We start from the raw sequence: 22104 nt of genomic DNA on the forward strand, positions 1-22104 counted from the left end.
TTCAGTAACCCATTACCACGCTAGAAGCGGAAATATAGCGCTGATCGCTTTTAAAATTTCCATGAGGTTCCGGTTATGGTAAAGGACAGCGTCTATAATTTGCGGTGATGATCATGTCGATCTATATGCCACAATTATAAGCAGAATGTTACACTGGAGAATAAATCTGGCCAACTAATTTGATGGGCTTTTGTAATGATCTGTCACTATTCAGCGGGTCAAGTCAACCAAGGCCTTTCTGTGTAAAATAAAAAAAAAGTTTGAGTTCCTTGGTAGTTGTGTAGGGCATCATATTGTCGGCCCCGTCCGGCTATACTGCTCCGCTCACTGGTTCAAAATGAAGTTAAAATTCTTAGAGGTGCTGATTTTAAAATTATTTTTTTTTTAATTTCAAAACGCGGATAATTTTTTAAGGATTTATTTTACCATGAAACACATCGACATATTCCTTGAAAACATATTCATGGTTATAGGGGAGTTTGCAGAAAATTCGTTTATATACATCCATGTTTAGACATAGCCCCCATAGAAATTACTTTTGATTGACATTCACGTTTCCTGGGGGAGACAAATCTAAAGATCATAACTTAAACATAATTTTCGGAATGTTAAAGTTCCTAAACCCAAATTACTGAGGAATGCCTCATATAAAGCTGGGTACAAATTAAAAGAAATACATTTTCAAGGAGTGGATTTTTAACAGATTTAAAGGCATCGAACTTTATTGTAAAATTTTCGATTCATGGAATTTTAAATAAATAATAAGGCTTTGGGATCTATTGTGGCATTTTTCAAATACATTTTTTTCGTTTTTCAAGGCACGGAATTTTTCTAAATAATTGGAATTTGTTGTTTTGTTTTTCAAGTTGTATTCCAACATGACTTATCTGGCAATTTATAAACGTTAATTTCTCATTTGTTTACCTTTTTCTCCCTTCAAAATAAAATTCCTTTTTAATTTCAATAGTAAAATATCAGCCATTATAACTTTAATTTATTTCGAAATTTCAAATAACTCCCAACCAACAAAACAAAAACCTTTCACATGATCATGCAAAGAATATAAATAATTTTTGTACTCCTTCGAATTGCTCGTGTTTTTTACGATTTTATTATTTTGCAAGCCAATAAATGAAATGAAAGTCTTGTAAATCTCTTTCCAAGGAAAACTACCTCAAAACTAAATCGTATTTCATTAAAAATTTTGGTATTGGCATTTTATTTGTGGTAAATAATTCGCACATAAAAAACTTTCCATTTCGAAATAAATTTCAATGGTGCAGTGAAATTGTCCTTAGCACAATTTAAATGTCCAATTACAACTTTCAATTATTAGAGAGAGGGGGAGACACGAAAAGAGAGATACGGAGAGAGAAATATACCTTGTGCCAGGTATTTCCCGCCAACCAACCGACAATAAAATGAAGTTCAATTAGTTTTCGTTGTTTTTATTATTTTTAATGGCTGTCAATAAAAAAACAACAATAACAACAACTAAAAGGAGAAGCCAAAATGAAAATAACAATTCTTTCAATTTCTAATAAAAACAAAAACAACCAATCAACATGAACTTAACCCAATTTACATGTGATGGCGATGTTTGTTTTTCCTTCTTCTTCGTCGTCGTCGTCTCATTCATCGTCATCGGTTGGCATCGTTGAACAAACAAAAAGCCACAAACGTCACTTGCCATTTGCCGCCAGTTTATTGCCGCTTGGTTGGTTGGTTGGTCGGCTTGTGGGCTAGATGGCTGATGGTCCATGGGTAATATAGTCTGACCAAGTGATCCATTGATTGTCTTTAGTTGTTGCATTTGTTGTTGTTGTCTGTTAAATTGCCAGTGGGTCTACTTTTTTTTATTTCTCCTGCCATTAAATGATAGACTTTCTTGGCCATTATTTTTATTATTAGTACCACAGACAGAATTCGTCGATTTCGACTTTTGTCTTGGCTTGGTTTTGTTTGTTTATTTGTATTCGACGACGAATACGACCAAGTATGTTTGTTTGTTTGCCCATTCAAATTAAACTGATTTATCTGCGGTGGCAAGTAAAGCCGTCATGTTATTTTCAACTGGCCAACAACATCTTATGATGCTGTTGCTGTGGTTGTTCATTTCCCCCGCCACAAAAGCCCAAACATATGAACAGCAACAGAACAAACATGTAAACATCGAACAGGCAATTTAACAACCAACCAACCCCCACAGCATCATCTAAAATACTCGAAATTGCATTTGATAGTAGGTACTTGGCTCTTGTCTTACATGTGAATATTGTTGCATGTGTGTTTGTAATCTGCATATGTGATAGTGTGGTGTACCTACACATTATAATTGAAGTCTATTTTGCTATTGGGATAATAATGTCTTAAGTAGCCAGAGGTGTAGACAAATATGTAGTTAAATTTTTTTGAGAAATTCATTTTTTTGGTATTATAGAAAACTTATATAAGGATATTATTATTGACCACAATCTCTGTACAATAGAAATTTTTATACCGTCAGCATTATGGCTATCCTCATTATCTGTAAGGCTGATACGGAAAAATATGTGTCTCATCGAAATATTGGTTTTAGACCCTGGTGTGCACGATAACTCTCGAAAGGAGTAACCAATTTCATCCAATCTTTGCACATCGTAATTCTTCTTAAATCATAAATCAATTCGAAGATAGGAAATATCGGTGCACTCCTTCAGGGAACTGGAAAAATTTTAGTAAAAATTAATCATGTAATATTATGCCAACGTTTTGAATCAAAATGGAATGTCCATTTCGGACAAAACTTTTCCAATTGTAATATTTTCAAAAAAATCTTGATCATGTTCGAAGATTGGAATCGGCGATAACTCCCACACAAAGTCAAAGAATTTTAGTTTAATGCTAAGCGAATGTAATGTTCGATTTGATGCAAATTTTACACATCGTAATACTTTTACCAAGCATACATCATGCCTGATGGGACCCATCAGTCCACTCCTGTTCACTCTCCCCAAAGTATTAGGTTGGCTCCCCGGGCCTGCGTACGTCCATGAATGGTACTATATATAAAATACCTACAGGTGACGTTTTACTCATAGATATCAAAACGAATAACGGTATGTGTAATATTAGTAAACCGGTGTATCCGATCTGGTCCAAGATTTGCACAAACTATTATTTTTGCTAAGCATGTGTCTGGTTCGAAGAAGAGGATTATTGTCACCTCTTTCTGATATCTTCCCCACAAAGGATTACAATGTTGAAAATGTCCATAACTCATATAAAGCAATTGGCGTAACCGATTTAATCAAAACTCTGCAAATCGCAATGCAAATTTTCAAAGCCACTTCAGGAAATTTTGCATGTAGGATGGGTTCTTACCAAAGAAGTCCCCTATTGTTTTTGGTAATGATACTTTAATATTTAGGGGGTGAAATGGACCAACAACTTTATTTTTGTCTGTTTTTCTGGTCGCTCTAGAGGCCACGATTATGACACAAACACCACGAAATATTCACTAGAAAGGTGCAAAATAAACACGACTGTTTTATTGAAGATCGGTCAACATTTACCAAGTCAAGTTGATGGTATATCAATTTAAAGGTCATCCACTACGACCTTAAAATTGATACCAATTATATTCTTACAGGTACAGGGGTCTACGTTATGTGATATTATTTTGTATTACCATTACCACACTAGTGGACGGAAATGTAGCGCTGATCGCTCATGAATTTGCAGACGACACCTGTACTTTTCGGAAGTGATCTGTTGAGGCCATTATTATATAGCGATCTGTGAAGGGGGTCTGGCCAAATACTTATAACGGCTGTTTAGATAAGGGGTCAATATTCCGAGGGTCAAATCAACCAAAATCTAAAGTGAACAAATTTTTATTTTATGGCATAAATATTCACCACGGAAAAACAAGATTTGAATCACGAAATATTGCCCAGGCTGAGAATATAGAACCGCAGAAAGTTAGATTTTCGTGGTAGTTGTGTAGGGTATCATACTGCCCCGCTCACTGGTTAATTTTCATAAAGTTAAAAATCATTGATTGGTCATGAAAAGCCTATATCACGAAATATTGCCCCGCTGAGAATATCAGAAAGTTAGACTGGTTAACTTTCATAAAGTTAAAAATCATTGATTGGTCATGAAAAGCCTATGACTGGTGTTTTGGTATGTAGAAGATGTTTTATAGAAGATCATTAGAAGCACTTTTATATGAGCATTTTCAGCAATGAGCAAGTTAAAAGCCTCCTTAAATTCCTGGGAAATCAAAATACCTAAAATCGCTCTGCAACCAAATTACAGATTCTAAAATCAAATAGACACACAAAATGATGCGGGAATATTAACGCAAAAAAATACACCCATCAAAAAACCCGGAATGCCAAATTAGAGCCACATCTTTAAGAAAATGCGACTAGGACCATATATATTATTTTGTATCCTTACATATATTTTTTATAGCCTCCCACTTACAACATTTGACCATCTCTTCCCATCCTTACCACGTCTTGTTTACTATGAAAATTCCCTGCAAATAAAAAAATCCCCTACTTTGCGCACTATCGCACACTTTCGTTATCTGCTAGATTTATCTACCCTTCCTGTTGATACAGCCCTGTGCCAAAAATCCACTTGTTCGAAATGTGTTGTGCCAACAATGAGAGAGTGCACCATAAAATCCAATTCTTGTTGCCATTTAAGATTAACAGTTTACGATAACACAACCAAGTCCCATATAGTTTTGTGATTACACACATTTACATATGAGCAGCTGCAGCGGCGAAGGTTACAGTGGTTCACAGGGAATACAAAATATATGAAATAAAAAACTATTATAATTATTATTTAAAATTCCACGTGATAGTTCCTCAAAAGTTTTCTTTAAAAAATAGGCGCCTAGAGCAGTAATAGTTCCTCAAAAGTTTTCTTTAAAAATTCCCCGCCTAGAGCAGTAATAGTTCCTCAAAAGATTTCTTTGATGGTGGCTCAAAAATATTCTGATAAAAATCTTCGCCTAGAGAAGATAATCCCAGGAATAATATTATTTATGAACCTCACCCTCAGAAGAGTTCACGGAAAAAATATTCTCTAAGAAAACCATCCTAAATGAAGTTTAAGTACAAAACATTCAATAAAAAATCCACGCCATGAGTAAATACTTTTTTAAAAAAAATCTACGTCAAGGTTAAAATTCCCTAAATATATTCGTAGAACCAAAATCTACTAAAAAATCTAAAGGCATTTTTTTAAATGCTTGTTCCACTATGCCACTGTATTTGGGGGTTTGTTTAATTTATCTATAAATCTCATATATCTTTGTTATGGTTGTTGTATTTTGTGGCCAAAGTAAAGCCCCCACGAACAAAAATGCCAGAGTAATAAAACCAATTCAAATACTTTATTAAGTTTAATGAGGCATCAGACCGCTAGAAGTAAACGAACGAACGTACGATTGCAAGGAAGCCAGTCGTTGCTGTCCAATGGCATGCAATCAACAATTGACTTGTTTTTGACACACACACACACACACTCAATGGTAGGATCATACCAAGTAACTAAAGACAGCCTCAACAATTCACGCAAAGACAACTTCGGCGAGGATCCTTCAAACAAGTTTAAGGCTATTGTCATGGCAATTGGCATGTTTTGTCGGTTAGGACTTCCACTCCATAGCCATTGAGGATGGGAGAATAAATACCAAATTTGTAATGCTATGTTATTTTGGGTTACTGCTACTGGATGTTAGTTGGTTGTTTCTTCTGGCGGCATCGACTCAAGACTCTTCCAAATGGTATCACTTTTCATTGAAAGTGACAGTAGCTTTCGGCATTTACATAAATGCTGCTGCAGATCTTTTTTTTGTCTTTTTTTGGTTTGATTATTGTTTCTGGTCCTTTCAGGGAACATCAAGGCTTCAGGCGTGGATTTTTTAAAGAATATTTTTCAGGGAACATCAAGGCTTCAGGCGTGGATTTTTTAAAGAATATTTTTCAGGGAACATCAAGGCTTCAGGCGTGGATTTTTTAAAGAATATTTTTCAGGGAACATCAAGGCTTCAGGCGTGGATTTTTTAAAGAATATTTTTCAGGGAACATCAAGGCTTCAGGCGTGGATTTTTTAAAGAATATTTTTCAGGGAACATCAAGGCTTCAGGCGTGGATTTTTTAAAGAATATTTTTCAGTGGAACATCAAGGCTTCAGGCGTGGATTTTTTAAAGAATATTTTTCAGGGAACATCAAGGCTTCAGGCGTGGATTTTTTAAAGAATATTTTTCAGGGAACATCAAGGCTTCAGGCGTGGATTTTTTAAAGAATATTTTTCAGGGAACATCAAGGCTTCAGGCGTGGATTTTTTAAAGAATATTTTTCAGGGAACATCAAGGCTTCAGGCGTGGATTTTTTAAAGAATATTTTTCAGGGAACATCAAGGCTTCAGGCGTGGATTTTTTAAAGAATATTTTTCAGGGAACATCAAGGCTTCAGGCGTGGATTTTTTAAAGAATATTTTTCAGGGAACATCAAGGCTTCAGGCGTGGATTTTTTAAAGAATATTTTTCAGGGAACATCAAGGCTTCAGGCGTGGATTTTTTAGAGAATATTTTTCAGGCGTGGATTTTTTAAAGAATATTTTTCAGGGAACATCAAGGCTTCAGGCGTGGATTTTTTAAAGAATATTTTTCAGGGAACATCAAGGCTTCAGGCGTGGATTTTTTAAAGAATATTTTTCAGGGAACATCAATGATCGAACAATAGAATACTTAAAGGTGTGAAATTTCAATGGACGGACCGATGTATGGATGAAGAAAAAAGCGCATCAGCATCACTTTCCATTTCATTTGAATTTCCATTAGTCCGCCTAGATACACATGTACACAAACATACATACGTACATATTTCCCTAATACAATATCCTATAGTACAATGGTCCAATATCCATTCCATGGCTGCCACCATACCAACCGTGAAAGCCTATTTCATCTATTTATCCATGCACCATTCATACACTTCGATTCGATTCTTTCATAATAATCCGATTATAGTTATGTGTGTAATCTTCTTCTTAGTGTTTCTGTTGTTGTTATTGTTTCTATTTTTTATTAATTTCTTTTATTGTCTCATTTGATTCTCTTCTCCGAACTTCTATAGATCGAAGAAATAACCGAGGCAATGGAAACAATTGAATTAATTGTCCATGATGAAGATGAAGAAGCCGAGGAAGGTGGCGATTATGATGATGATGGTGCGGATGAACCAGGAGGCCGCCAATTTGCTGTCAACATGTCGCCACAGCCACCACCATTGAATACCAGGCGGGTAAATCAATCCTCGTCTGCCAATAATAATGATTCCACATTCTCTTCAATATCATCAATAAATTCGGCACGTACGGTTATGGGACAGCAGCAACAACAACAACTTGGTGGCCATGGAATGCATATTGAATATAGTGGCCACAATGCTAGACGTCCCAGCTTTGATATTAGCAACAGCTCCGCACAATCGCTGCAAAAACAAACCGCCTCAACACCAAACCTTTTGGCTAGTCCGCTGCAACGTTTGGCAGGACAGAATGTCGCCAATACCTCGACCACCACCACAACTAACAACGCCACCAGGGAACGTTGTAATTCCGGCAGTTATCTGGGGCGCCGATCATCGATGACTACACCCGATAGTGGTGTTAGCAGCCAATCGTTACTGACAGGCCACAGTAGTGCCACACAGCCCCCTCCACACAGGCCACAAGTCAAATCGATTGGCATTGGCACCACAACACGTTCATATTGCGACAAATCTGTCAATTCATCACCGGTACGCGTTGTCTCCACCCTGACATCGCCCATTGCTGAAACCGTACCGCAACAGCCTACCCTCAGTCGGGAACATGCTCTCAAATTGGAAATAGAACAGCTGCAGGAGCGACTCAAAGACACCGAAGAACGATTGGAGTCATTTAGGATACAACACGACACGGTGTCACAACTACATCGTAAATTACGTGAGAGTAATACCCAATTGCAGGAAGAATCGGAAATGTTGAAACTCGATGTACAACATCTCAATGAATGTGCCAATGTATTGAGGACTGAATTGCAGGCTGCGCGGCATGATCGTGATGAGGCCTTGGAATTGCAAAAAGTTCTGCAGACAGAACTGGAAGAGACCAGGGCAGAACGTAAACGGGCCTTGGAACTGAAGGAGAAAGATGCCAAAACCATACAAGACTTGCAGAGGCAGTGTCGAGAAATGGAAAGGATCCTTATGCGCAAACACCCGGACTCAGTATCGGCCTTAATAGGTAAAGTATTTCCCATTCCCGTATCTTTTCTCAATAACTAATAGTGTTCTTCCTCTCTCTCCCACATAGTTGCCGCCAAGGGAGGTGGAATGTCCAGCAATGATCAAGATCGCAATAGCCGCAAGCTATTGGAACAGCGCATAGCTCAATTAGAGGCCGATGCCAAAGAACAAGACTTTAAAGCCCAACAAATACTTGCCAATGTTCAGGCCCGTTTCAATTCGGTGCAGGCCAAATATGAGACACACATTGCCGATTTGGAAACACAAGTATTAAGGTAAGGTATTTTAAAATCAACCACAATAAAATTGAATATTAATATTGTCTTCTTCTTCCCCTCACAGCCTTCAAGAAATCAATACAAAACTAAATGAAAAAATCGAATCACAAGTACGCACTCTCGACTATTTTGTCTCGAAGAAGGCGGAAAAATTCTACAATAATTGTACACAAACCGAAGAACCCTATGTGCCAGCAGCAGCACCACCTGTGGCACCAACACCGCCTCCCCCGGTAACCGTCAAACCCAAACCAAAAATAATACGCAAAACTGCTAGCACTCAAACCCAGCCAACTTCAGCATGTACCCGTGATAGTAGTACCAATACAATTGGTACGGCAGTGGCACAAGCCCTATCCGCGAGCTCTAGTACCAGCAGCACCGCCAATTCCACACCCAATAATTCACGACCAAATTCCAAACAAAGTGGTATACGAAAACCAATGGCCACCGCTGCCGGCCAACATTTATCCTCAGCTATTGCTTCAAAATTACCTGTCTCACAATCGGATTCGACAATTTCTTTATCGGCTGCCCAGGCAGCTCTCAATGCCAAAGAAGATGCTCATCTATTGGCCACCATACGGGGTATGCGTGTCGATTTGGCCATTAAGAATAAGGCAATGCAGCGATTAACCCGCGAATTGGACGAATGCAAGAAGACAATAAAGAAAATCCAAAAGGAGAAAGATGGTGAGTATTGGGAGGAGTCAACAATGACTTAGGATAGAAATAAGAGGAATTTTTGAATCCGCACCTTAAGATGAAAAATATATTGACTTTGGTATCTCACCACATAATATTCGTGGGAGAATCCATAAGGCAAATAATCAGGATAAGCCTAGAGTTCTTAAACGGACTTTTGCATTATCCGTCACAAAGGGCTTCGTAGTTTTGAAAATGGAACTTTTGTATCGGAAATTTGTTAATCTATATATGAAGATATCAAACATTCTTCAATCACAATTATGGAAATATCGATGAGGACTATCTCAGCTGCAGGCTGGATTTTTAAAGAATATTTTTGAGGGACTATTAGTGCTCTTGGCGTGGATTTTTTAAAGAATATTTTCCACTAGTCTATAACAGCTCTTGGCGTGATTTTTTTAAAGGATGTTTTCCACTAGACTAGTAGCGTATTCAGTGTTATTGTTATCTTCGTATTCCAGGTTTCCCAGAAGATAAAGGTCTTTATCTAAAAAATATTTCACTATATGTCCATTTTTATACATAAGCTTATATTAAAGGTCCTTTCCGATCGTAGGTGTTACTAGAATTTAACATTTTAGGTTACATATGTACTGTACCTTCTTCTCATTGCCTGAAATAATAAAACCAGTCGAATTTCAGATTTTAGCCTTTGTTGAATCGACAGTAGGTTTACCAACTGTCGATCACTGACCCAGACAATCCGTGCCTCAGACAAAAAGTGTCAAATCATTCCACAAGTCAATGTCAAATCATTATTCGCTTTTGTCGGAACAACTTTGCATCTTTTTCGTCTTTATCAATTTCTTCTTATCCGAAACCACTTCAAATCACAAAAGTGAAAAAGATATTACTTCACACATGACCGAGCGATCAATATTAAATTGAAATTAAAAAAAATGCTTATTCATCCATTTCTACTTCAGATTTTGTAGCCCTGAGCAAAATATGCAACTTTCAAATTGGCATAAACATGATGAATTTTATTAAGAAATTAAATTTCTCCAAAATAATAATATTTTTGTCATAAATTAGCAAGCAAATAAAATATAAAGATGAGCGATACCTTAAGTTATCAATTTACCCTTCCCACAATAGTGGGATACAGATTCAGTGCAACCTATGTACTTTCTCTAACTTGTAAAATTACAGGTCTAAAAAAACCAAATGTCTAAATTGTGGATTGGTCTCTATATAACGGATATTCTCTATTTAAAAAAAAATTAGCAATACTTGGATATTTGGACTACGTTCTGAAACCCAACAAATGTTATCGAATTAAGGTTAATCAAATATAGCAACTCTAAAATCATAAGTGGCTTTTGAATATACAGTCAGCGACTTGATTGTGAAAATCGTCTCCTAAAGTTTTTTGCAAATAGAGAGCAGTACTTCTATGAGAGAGGCATTATGAAGTCACCTTTAAAATAACAACAAAGCGGTGCATATTTGGCCCAAATCGGACATTCCTAAGCATGCTAAATAAAGTGCTATAGTTCATATAAAAATAATGGATTTCTTTTTCCCCAACCTAATATTTTGAAAACTTGTAAATCTCACATAAAGCGAATGGCATACCCAAATTCATTCCAATTTTACAAATTTTAATATTTTTACCAAGTACAGATGAAGTCCGAAGATGGGACCAGTCGGGCCACTACTTACCGTTAATTAAATATCAAACAAGTGGAATGTTCAACTAGATACGTCTGACTATGTCGATGTCCGCTTATAAAACTCGTGGTTCATTCGACGCTGATATTCACCGTCGACGCAGATCGGCCCGTAGACTTTTCGGAGAATTTTTTTCTCAAACACCTTAAGTGCTGCTCATCTGCTTGCGCAAGTATCCCTGATTCAGATCCAAATAACTGCGCGGATAGTATCAGCGCTTTGTAAAGTGTAAGTTTGGTCTGGCGGAGGTGGCCTTGTTTCTCAACTGCTTACTTAGACCATATTCGCATCTGTTAGCCAACAAATCTGATGTCATTTGACTACCTCGAAGCTCTATCTCTCAAGTTCCACAGTTGGTCATAGTCTACTGGACGTCTTGCGCGTTGATACCATAATCTTGGTCTTTTCGCCATTTACTGCCAGACCCACTTTGGCAGACTACTTCTCAATTTGTTCAAAGGTGGCTGTTACCGCTCGCAATGTTCGGCCCATTATATCGATGTCATCGGCGTAGGCGAGTAACATGTGTTGCTTGGTGTACAGAGTGCCAGTCTGTTCACCTTTGCGTTGTACTAACAATAAGTTTATATATGTAGGTCCATCATCTCTGGTGCCTCCGCCATAAAAGTCGGGAGTACTAAATACGTGAGTCATAGGCTGGGGTTATATATTAGTCGACAGCACTGACTGACACATGTTTAATTGTAGATGTATATGTTGAGGTGGCAGCCTCTGGTCAAGTTTTTCTCCGCGTCAATCCGGTATATAGAACCAGCCGCCGTGGGAATATACAAATATCCGCTATACTGTTCACCACATGGACGGCCGAAACGATGCCCCCGCAGAACATACATAAATGCCCAACCATAAACTATAGCTTTTTCAAGTCTTCTGCGCAAGAACTGCATTATGTAAAAAGCTGAGAAGCAAGAACAAGGTCGCTAGCCGGCAGAACTTCGGAAATTGACAAAGAAACCTTTTCGGCTTCTTATAATGCAATAGGCCATTATAGGCCATCATAACCAAAAATTCTATGTATTTGCATTTCTATCAAATCTCTAAAATGTGTTTTCCGTAATTTCCTCAACTATTTGTTCCATAAACTTTCTAAATGAATTTTATTCATTTTCTTTGAAAAACAATAATGGCAGTGAAATTATGTATGTGTGAGTCACGAAGTTATTATAAAAAATTGTACCTGTTTGTCTACTAACTACTATCTTAAATGGGAAAACATAATGTGAATTGTTATGCACGTGCGTTAAATTATTATATCATAGTGTCATTAATTATCTATCTTTTCATTTTGATTATTAATAACTTTTATAATTACATAACACAGTTTTTGTCTAATTTCTCCAGACAATGTTGTCAATCTTTTATTCCGTTATTAAATTCAATTCTACTCCCAGTGAGCATAAAAAATCAAATTTAATTCATTTCGATTCGGGCAACTTATAAAATTTCTCCAACTCCCTCAACTAGTTAAGTTATAAATGACTATTAATTATTAACATAATCTTTAATGGGTGTATTTTGAGCTTCCAATATTATTTACCATTAATTTAAAAAAATGTGGGAATAATATTTTTTGTCTCACCATAAATTATAATCGCTTTGCCCGTTTATTGACATTTCATTCAAATTAATGTAACATTTACATGTAAATTAAAAATGCATTTCTGTTAAAAATGTGACTTGGCAAATGCATTTTTTGTTTTCAATTTGTTTGTGTATTTCGATCGCAGGGTGGATGTGATAGTCTTTCGTTTTGTTTTTAATTGTATTCGATTGTAATTTAATTCAGGTAGCACAAAAATCGCTATCAGTAAGAGGTGTATGTGCCTAGCATTTGGATAGATATTTCCGACAAGTCAACTCATATGCTGCTGCATACGTCAGGTCGCCAGTATATATCTTTAGTTGTAATGGACGACGTTGCTGGTTGGTTGGTGACAGTTCGAGGAAAATTTAAATTTTTCGGTGAATGCATTTTTAATGCCAAACAATTTATGATAAGGAAACTGTTTCATTGGATTTAATATCTAACAATGTTTTGATTGGTTGAAAAAATACAACTAATTTGAAAACACTTTCTAATACCACCTACATTCATTTGATCAAATGTAGCCCTTGGAATTAAAACTAATTATGGACCTTGACATTTAATTCCCAAAAAATTATATTTTTCTAAGAGGTTGAGTCTCAACCACCTAATGAGGTGACGTTATCTTCCGCAATTTTGTGTTGTAATAAATACAGTTGTCATTTTTCGCAATTCTCAAATTTCACATGAAATTAACGATTATTAGTTTAACGCTATGAGAAAGGTCAGTATTAACAAGAAATTTGTATTTTCTTATTTTTTTAACAAGAAATTGTTTTGTCGTTAAAGCTTTGGTTCATGAGCTAAACGATGCACAGTGGTAAACACACGCTTTATATTTGCCTTTTTTATTAAAATATGATTTAAGGGGACTTGACTTAATTCGAATCTACACTAATGTCTCTACAAAATTTCAAGTGAAAATCTCAAGAACTCTTGAAGATATAGCCGATTTATTGTGTCAGCATCAAGTGACGGCTGAAGGGCTTCTCAAACTTTAAACGCGTTTTTCTCTTTTGTGAATGGCGGGCACGATAACTCAAAAACTAATAACCCAATCGATTCCAAACAGGGACCGTAACGGTTATAACTTATATCAAATCAGGTAAAAAATAACTGTTATGATGTGACCTAAATAAAAAAATCCACTTTAATTAATTATTTTTTAACGGAAAAAATAAGCGTTGATTTTTAACTGTTAAAAATGATTTTTATTTTTTCCGTCAAAAATAAAAGTCTTTTTGGGATTTTTATTTTTTCCGTCAAAAATATCAGTCTTTTTGGGACTTTTATTTTTTCCGTCAAAAATAAAAGTCTTTTTGGGACTTTTATTTTTTCCGTCAAAAATAAAAGTCTTTTTGTGATTTTTATTTTTTCCGTCAGAAAATAAAAGTCTTTTTACGTAAATAAACATATAGAGTTTGGTACCAGTTATATAACCTTTGACCTAATAGTCAGGCGAATGATTCTTTAATTTATATTCATGATTTGGTACACTAGACTATTTTTTAAAAATTTATAACAAATATTTTTTACCTTTGATCTTGATTACTTATGTGTACACTTATTGTAATAAGGGCAGAGATTTATAAATTGTAATTTTATAACTGATTACAAGTTGTATAAACTTCTTTACATAAAAATAGTTTTATTTCCTGACGGAAAAAATAAAAATCCCAAAAAGACTTTTATTTTTGACGGAAAAAAATAAAAGTCCCAAAAAGACTGTTATTTTTGACGGAAAAAATAAAAGTCCCAAAAAGACTTTTATTTTTGACGGAAAAAATAAAAATCGCAAAAAGACTTTTATTTTTGACGGAAAAAATAAAAATCATTTTTAACAGTTAAAAATCAACGTTTATTTTTTCCGTTAAAAAATAATCCTTAACATGGGAACTGAGAGTGTTTTCTCAAGATCACTCAATATCCTTAATGGGCTCCTCAGTACGAATCTATTGGTATATGACACTATTGGTGTCCCATGTCTCTAACATGAAGATTTTTTTGTTCGCATTTTAAAAAATAACTGTTATTTTCGGTCCCTGATTCCAAATTTTTACACGTTTCTCTGTGAGTGTATAGCTATCGTATGAACTAGGATAAAGTCAATCGGTGAAGATCTTCCTTATTTTTTAACTTGGGTTTTGGTCAAAAATTGGAGATTTAACAAAAATATTTTTTTTCAAGGTCCGCCATTTTGTTAATTTTAGAGCGAAGTCAATAATCCTAGTTCATACGAGAGCCAGACATGTACTATTTCTAACACCGTTGGAATTTTCGGATTCCGATGTTCCAGTGAGAAGTTATCATGCCCGCCATCAAAAATAAGGACTCTTCTTGAATTACAAAAAACAACAACAAAACAATAACAAACATTTTTTGTAAATTATTTTTCTTCTTTTTTACATCTTCAAATACATATATGCAAAGCTACATACCTTAACAAGCATTGGTATTGATTTACCAGCCCTTTGAAAACCTTAAAAAATTAAAATCGAGAACTTAAAACTACTTTACAAATTTGTCAGTCCATGTTGCCGACAGATACGAGGTCTGATAAAAAAGGGATTGTTAAGGACTGATAAAATATTAACCGTTCAATTATTTATCAAAAACTATATTCAAACCAATAAGGAAAGTAGTAAATTCAGACTGGGCCAACTATATGATACCCTTCACCACTTTGGGTATATTGTACAATGTTCCCTCGAAGGATCATACTCATGTCTTTCTGCAAAATTCGTGCAAATCTAAAATTATATAGGGACTTTGGTGCATCTTTTACATAAAATCGGACGAAAATATATATGAGAGGTGTGTCGAATTCTGAACTGATTTTCTAGACTCAATTCATTACGCTATACCAAATTTCGTCCAAATCGAAGGATATAAAGGGACTTGGGTGCAATACATTCATAAAATCGGACAAAACTATATATGGGAGCTATATTTAAATCTGAACCGATTTTCACGAAACTTAACACACATCATTCTAGACTTAATTCAGTACACTGTGCTAAATTTCGTCCAAATCGAAAGATATACAGGGACTTTAGTACACCATTTACATTAAATCGGACGAAACTATATATGGGAGCTATATCTAAATCTGAACCGATTTTCAAGAAACTTAACCATCATTCTAGACTTAAATCAGTACGCTATGCTAAATTTCGTCCAAATCGAACGATATACAGGGACTTTAGTACACCATTTACATTAAATCGGACGAAACTATATATGGGAGCTATATCTAAATCTGAACCGATTTCCACGAAGCTTAGCACACATAATTCTACACCCAATTGAGTACCCTATGCCAAATTTCGTCCAAATCGAAGGATATAAAGGGACTTTGTTGCACCATTTACATAACATCGGACAAAACTATATAGGAGCTATATCTCCAAATCGGACCGATTTTCACGAAACTTAGCACACATCATTCTGGACTCAATTCAGTACTCTGTGCCAAATTTCGGGCAAATCGAATGATTTACTTTAAATCGGACGAATATATATATATATATATACTGGAGCTATATCTAAATTTGAGCCGATTTTCTTCAATTTCAATAGGGTTCGTCCTTGGGCCAAATAAGTGACTTGTGACATATTTCAATCCAAATCGGTTCATAAATGCGATCTATACTTTGTTTACAATTTAACATCTACAGACGGACGGACATGCATAAATCGACTCAGAAAGTTATTCTATGCATATTCTCAAAAGGAACCCTGTGTCTAGCTCGTGTCCTTTTGCCTGTTACAAACTTATGCACAAAGACATAATACTCTGTACCACAGTGTTGTGAAGGGTATAAAAACAACAGCGAAAAGTACTTAAATCTACTAAATATGGTATCGATAATTGTACGAAAAGTACTAAACTTTACTAAATTTAGTTCTAAGTGTATATATATTGAACATATACAGCCAGAATCTTAAAATTTGCTTATATGTAGGAAAAGTACTAAACGGTACTAAATTTGGTACTATTTGCATTTAGTTGAGCGTAAAGAGGTGTAATTCTGAAAATAGGAATTAAGAGTACACGATTGAGGTAGCTTTAAAAATCGTACCAATGTGTACGAAATGTATTAATGGTACTAAATTTGATACAAGTTCGATTTAGGTGAACAGATAAAGCTGGAGTCTTGAAATTGATTGAATTAATATAATACCCTACACAACTACCATGGAACTCTAACTATTTGCGGATGTCTGAGCCTGGGCAAAATTTCGTGATATTTGCACCCTCTTGCCCGATTAGATGGCAATAGCACCTCTTCTTACACTGACATATTTTCCGAATATTACTAATATTCAATACAACCCTTTTAATTACACGCCCAGATTCCCTTCACCGTTGCTTGTTTTGTGATTTTCGGCTTTCGATTGCGGCCATCCAAAAATTAAGTTGTCGGTCCACTTCATCACAACATTTTTATCTGATCATCACGGAAAAATATAGGCGTTGTCCTTGAGCATAACTGGAACCTCATGAAAAATTTCATAGCGACCGGCGCTATATTTCCGCCTGCTAGTGTGGTAATGGGTTACTAAATAATATGTAAATACGTAAGCACCTGTACATATTTAAATGTATCTTCCACATCCGAGTGCACACGACCAAATAATTGGTATCAATTCAAATGTCAACCACTCCTCTTGGATATACTTTCAACTTTTCGGGCCTATGTCCTTCAGAGTAAATAAAGACGCCAAAGAATACAAATTTTGTAATTTTTCACACAAAAGTCGGGGTCCATTTGATCCGCTAAATAATGACCGATCTTTGTCAAAACAGGCATGCTTATTCTTCGGCCCGATCCACTTCTCCATGTAAAATTTCGCAATGTTTGGGCTATAATTGCGGCCCTTGGAGCGACCAGAAAACCGACAAAAATTAAGTATTTGGTCCATTTCATCCTCTAAATATTAACCGATCTTTACCAAAAACAATAGGCGTCTTCATTGGGCAGAACCCATCCTACATGCAAAATTTCGTGAAGATTGGTCCATAACTGTGGCCTGTATCGTGTTTATAAATTATAATGGACAGACGGACGGACACACATGTCTAGATCGACTCAGCTAGTCGAGATATGACGATCGGTATACTTAAAGATTGGTATAGGACCAATATTTCGCGGTGTTACAAACTCTTGGGGCTGCACAAAGCTATAATACCCTGACAACATAGTTGTGTAGGCTATAAAAATATCTATTTTAAAATTCCCGACTTTTAGCACCACTGTGCTTTCGATCTCATTTTAAGAAAATGTTGTTGTTGTTTTTGAAATCTATGCTATACAGCAAATGTTGTTTCGATTGGATATAGACTCCACATTTGGTGGAGGTGATGGCGTTTCGGTGTTGGTTGTTTGGTTGGTGCTATCTTTCTTAACCGATTTATTTATTGACTTTCTCTGAATTAAATAAAAGACACGTACATTTTTTGAGGGGGAATAACAAAACTAACACCAAATAATGATTATGCGGAAATAAATCATTGACAAAAATTGTTGCTGTTACACAAAACACAGAAACCAAACCAAAAACAAAACAACAATAGCAAAAATTTGTTGTTATTGTTGTTTTGTTTTTAACATTTTAATTATAATCCCCGTCTTTTGTATTTTGTATTTTTAATTTTTTATTTGTTTATATATAGCCTTTAGTCCGCTTTTTTTATTTTGCAGAAGGTTTTCTAAGAAACAGAAGGTGTATCTGTCTGCCTGTGTTTTTATGTGTGGGAAGAGTTGGCGGGATTAGTTTATTGCGATGTCAACAAACATTACCTCCCAACGCATTTGTAAAGACAGACTGGCCAACACAAGCAATTGGCCGGACACAATTACTTTTCGTTGAGAGAAATGGCCAAGAGAAATAATAAAAATTTACACTTATTTTTTTAAATGAAGTTTAAAATTGTTGCTTTATTTTTCATTCGCTTATTATCGAAGTCATAGAAGATTTGACACACGTTCCGGTAATGCGCTCAAACATTGAGCGCGTACGACATATAAATGAATTTTTTTTTTTGTCTCCGTTTGCAGATGATACCATTTTGGTATGCCATGTGGTAATAAAGTCAGTTTTTGTGTTTTTCAAACTCAAAAATTATGTAAAATTTTTTGTGTTGTTATTACTTTTAGTTTCAAATTAGATCAAGTTAAAGACGTGCGTGAATTTATTTTAAATGGTCATAAATAGGCTCTGGTTATGGTTTGTTTTCATTTGACGCGTTTGTGGCAAAAGTTTATGTAATAATTGAGGAGGCAAACCCAAAGTAAACACTCACTTTATACGCAAAGAAATGTCATTTGTTTTTTTGTTGATTTTTGTTTATTTACTTTTGTAAATATATTCCAATTTGCTGGAAGGTATTTTTCCACAATTAGTCGATGCTCTTGTTGGTATTATTGGTAATGAAATTTGCATTTTTAATGACAAATTTTAACAAACATTTTAAAGAGTGGATTTTTTAGGAGTATTTTATTTTGTATTTTTTCAAGAATATTTTTTTACAAATATTAAATGGTGTGGATTATTAGATTACAAGAATTCTAAGGCGTAAATGTGTTACAGAACATTTTTACATATAATATAAAATAAGTTTAAAGAATTTAAGGCGTGGATTTTCTAAAAATATAAAATTAAAAAATCCAGTTTCCGTGGTTTTTAAATTTAAAAAATAGAGAATTTTCTAAAAAAAATCCAAATTATATATTTTAGAATAATTTCGTGGTGTGGATTTTGTAACAAATAACAAAAAAAAAATAAGTCAAGGTTTTTGAAATCGGGCCAAAGAATAAGTATGACTGTTTTGATAAAGATCGGTCAATATTTAGCGGGTCAAATGGACCCTGACTTTTGTGTGAAAAATTACAAAATTTGTATTCTATGGCGAATATATTTACTCCTGAAGGATATAGTCCCGAGAAGTTGATAGGGTATCGAAGAGGAGTTGTTGACCTTTAAATTGATACCAATTATATTGTCGTATGTACTCGGATGTGGGAGTTACACTTAAATATTTACAGGTACCTACGTATTTATATATTATTTAGTAACCCATTACCACACTAGAGGGCGAAAATATAGCGCTGATCGCTTTGTAATTTTCCATGAGATTCCCGTTGTGGTCAACGACAACGCCTATAATTTTCGGTGATGATCAGATAATAATTTTGGGATGAAGTGGACCGAAAACTTATTTTTTTTGTGTTTTTGTTTTCGAGTCGATCTATAGGCCACAATTGAAAGCCCAACATCACAACATAACCCGCGTTAAACAGAATCTGGACAAGTACAGCCCTCGTCTACTGAATATTAGAAATATTTGTTGACATCTAGTCGGCCAAGCTCAGAATATCATATGGTTCATATGGTCGGCCCCGTCCGACTATACTGCTCCGCTCACTGGTTTTTTATAGAAAATATTTTTTTTAAAAAATTCTTACGTGTATGTTTTTACAAAATTTCCGAAGTGTTTAGGAAAATTAAAAAATCTAAATTTGTATACCCTTCACCACACTGTGGTACAGGGTATTATGTCTTTGTGCATATGTTTGTAACAGGCAAAAGGAAATGAGATAGACACATGGTTCCTTTTGAGAATATGCATAGAATCCCTTTCTGAGTCGATTTATGCATGTCCGTCCGTCTGTTGGTGTTAAATAGTAAACAAAGTTCAGATCGCATTTATAATACGATTTGGATGAAATTTGGTACAGCTCATTTGTTTGAAATTGGGGAAAATCGGTTCAGATTTAGATGTAGCTCTCATATATATATTTTTGTCCGATTTTATGTAAATGGTGTACCAAAGTCCCTATATATCTTTCGATTTGCACGAAATGGGCTGGTAAAGGAATACCAGTGCTTGTTAAGGTTTGTAACTTTGCATATATATATTTAAAGATTTCAAAAGGAAGAAAAATAATTATCAAAAAATGTTTGTTGTTGTTTTTTGTGATTAAAGGAAAGTCCTTATTTTTGATGGCGGGCACGATAACTCCTCACTGGGATATCGGAATCCGAAAATTCCAACGGTCTTAGAAAGAGTACATATCTGGCTGTCGTATGAACTAGGATTATTGACTTCGCACAACAATTAACAAAATGGCGAGCATTTGAAAAAAAATGGAAAATCGCCTATTTTTGACCATAAACTAAATTAAAAAATTAAGAAGATTTTCACCGATTGGCTTTCTAGTTCATACGATAGCTATACACTCACAGAGAAACGTCCCAAAATTTGAAATCGATCGGATTATTAGTTTTTGAGATATCGTGCCCGCCATTCGCAAAAACGCTGTTTGGAGAAAAATACGGTTTAAGTTTGAGAAGCCCTCTTGCCGTCACTTTATGCTAGCACAATAAATCGGCTATATCTTCAAAAATTGTTGAGATTTTCACTTGAAAATTTATAGAGACATTCTTGAATTAGTGTAGGTTCGAATTAAATCAAACTACAAAATTAATTTTTTTGAAACCGAGAATGGGGGTGCTTCGTGAAAATCGGTTCAGATTTAGCTACAGCTACCATATATAGTTTCGCCCGATTTTAAGTAAATGATGCATAAAAGTCCCTATATATTTCTATATAAATTTGGCATAGCGCACTGAATTAAGTGCAGAATGATGTCAAGTTTCGAGAAAATGGGTTCAGATTTAGATATAGCTCTCATATATACGATCGTGGTCAAAGAGCGGTGAAGCACCTCAAACGGTGGCCAAACCAGGACCAGGAAGGTTCTGCTATGCGTGTGGGAGCTGGAAGGGGTTTATTTATTATGAATTGCTTCCATATGGCCAAACGCTAAATTCTGATATATACGGAGGATTGTGCGAATCGACTACTAGATTTATTTTGCAAATAGATAGCGGGACTTCTATGAGAGAGGCATTATGAAGTTACCTTTAAAATTGGAACAAATCATACAACAAAACAGAGGTGCATATTTGTCCTAATCGGACATTCTGAGGCATGTAATATTGGATTTTTCCCCCAACCTAATATTAAGCTTCTTTTTTAAAATTTATAAATGCATATTTTAAGAACTATAACCGTGTGCAACATATATAAATATTAACAATACGCCCCACGTCCGTCTGTCCGTTGAAATCTCGATAGAACTAGCAATATAGCTACTACTAAATCCTTGGAAGTTTCGGGCACTAGCAATAGTTGTATACCCATTTATATTTTATTTCCTGGCAATTTGCCACGGCATAGCCCGAAAATAATTATTCTGATCGATGGTGAAGGGTATAAGGATTATTATAGAGTGTCAATTCTTAATAATGATTTAATAGATTATTAAGATTTAAACTTCATTGATCAAAAGACAGTTTTTTGAACGCTTCATACTATTACCTATTAAGGTATGATCCGCTGATTCAATTCAGAAACATAACCAGCATATTCACACTACTGTATATCTAATACATAAAAAAGATAATTGATGAGTTATTGCTGTTCCCAAAATGAAACGTAAATCTATATTTTACAAATCATAACCATGA

The 22104-nt window shown here is 35.1% G+C and overlaps 1 protein-coding gene across 1 annotated transcript in view; it reads left to right on the plus strand.

Annotated features, from left to right (window-relative positions):
• LOC133321178 (centrosomal protein of 162 kDa-like) overlaps positions 1-22104 on the plus strand; it is a 50288-nt gene that overhangs the window by 16859 nt on the left and 11325 nt on the right. Inside the window, exons 2-4 of the mRNA XM_061530266.1 lie at positions 7147-8299; positions 8369-8576; positions 8644-9272. Coding sequence (XP_061386250.1) covers positions 7147-8299; positions 8369-8576; positions 8644-9272 — 1990 coding nt within the window. The remainder of the gene's footprint in view (positions 1-7146; positions 8300-8368; positions 8577-8643; positions 9273-22104) is intronic.

Source organism: Musca vetustissima, unplaced genomic scaffold (assembly GCF_032173495.1).
Source record: "Musca vetustissima isolate MV318-11 ecotype Yass unplaced genomic scaffold, APGP_CSIRO_Mvet_v1 utg3481, whole genome shotgun sequence".
NCBI lineage: Eukaryota > Metazoa > Arthropoda > Insecta > Diptera > Muscidae > Musca > Musca vetustissima.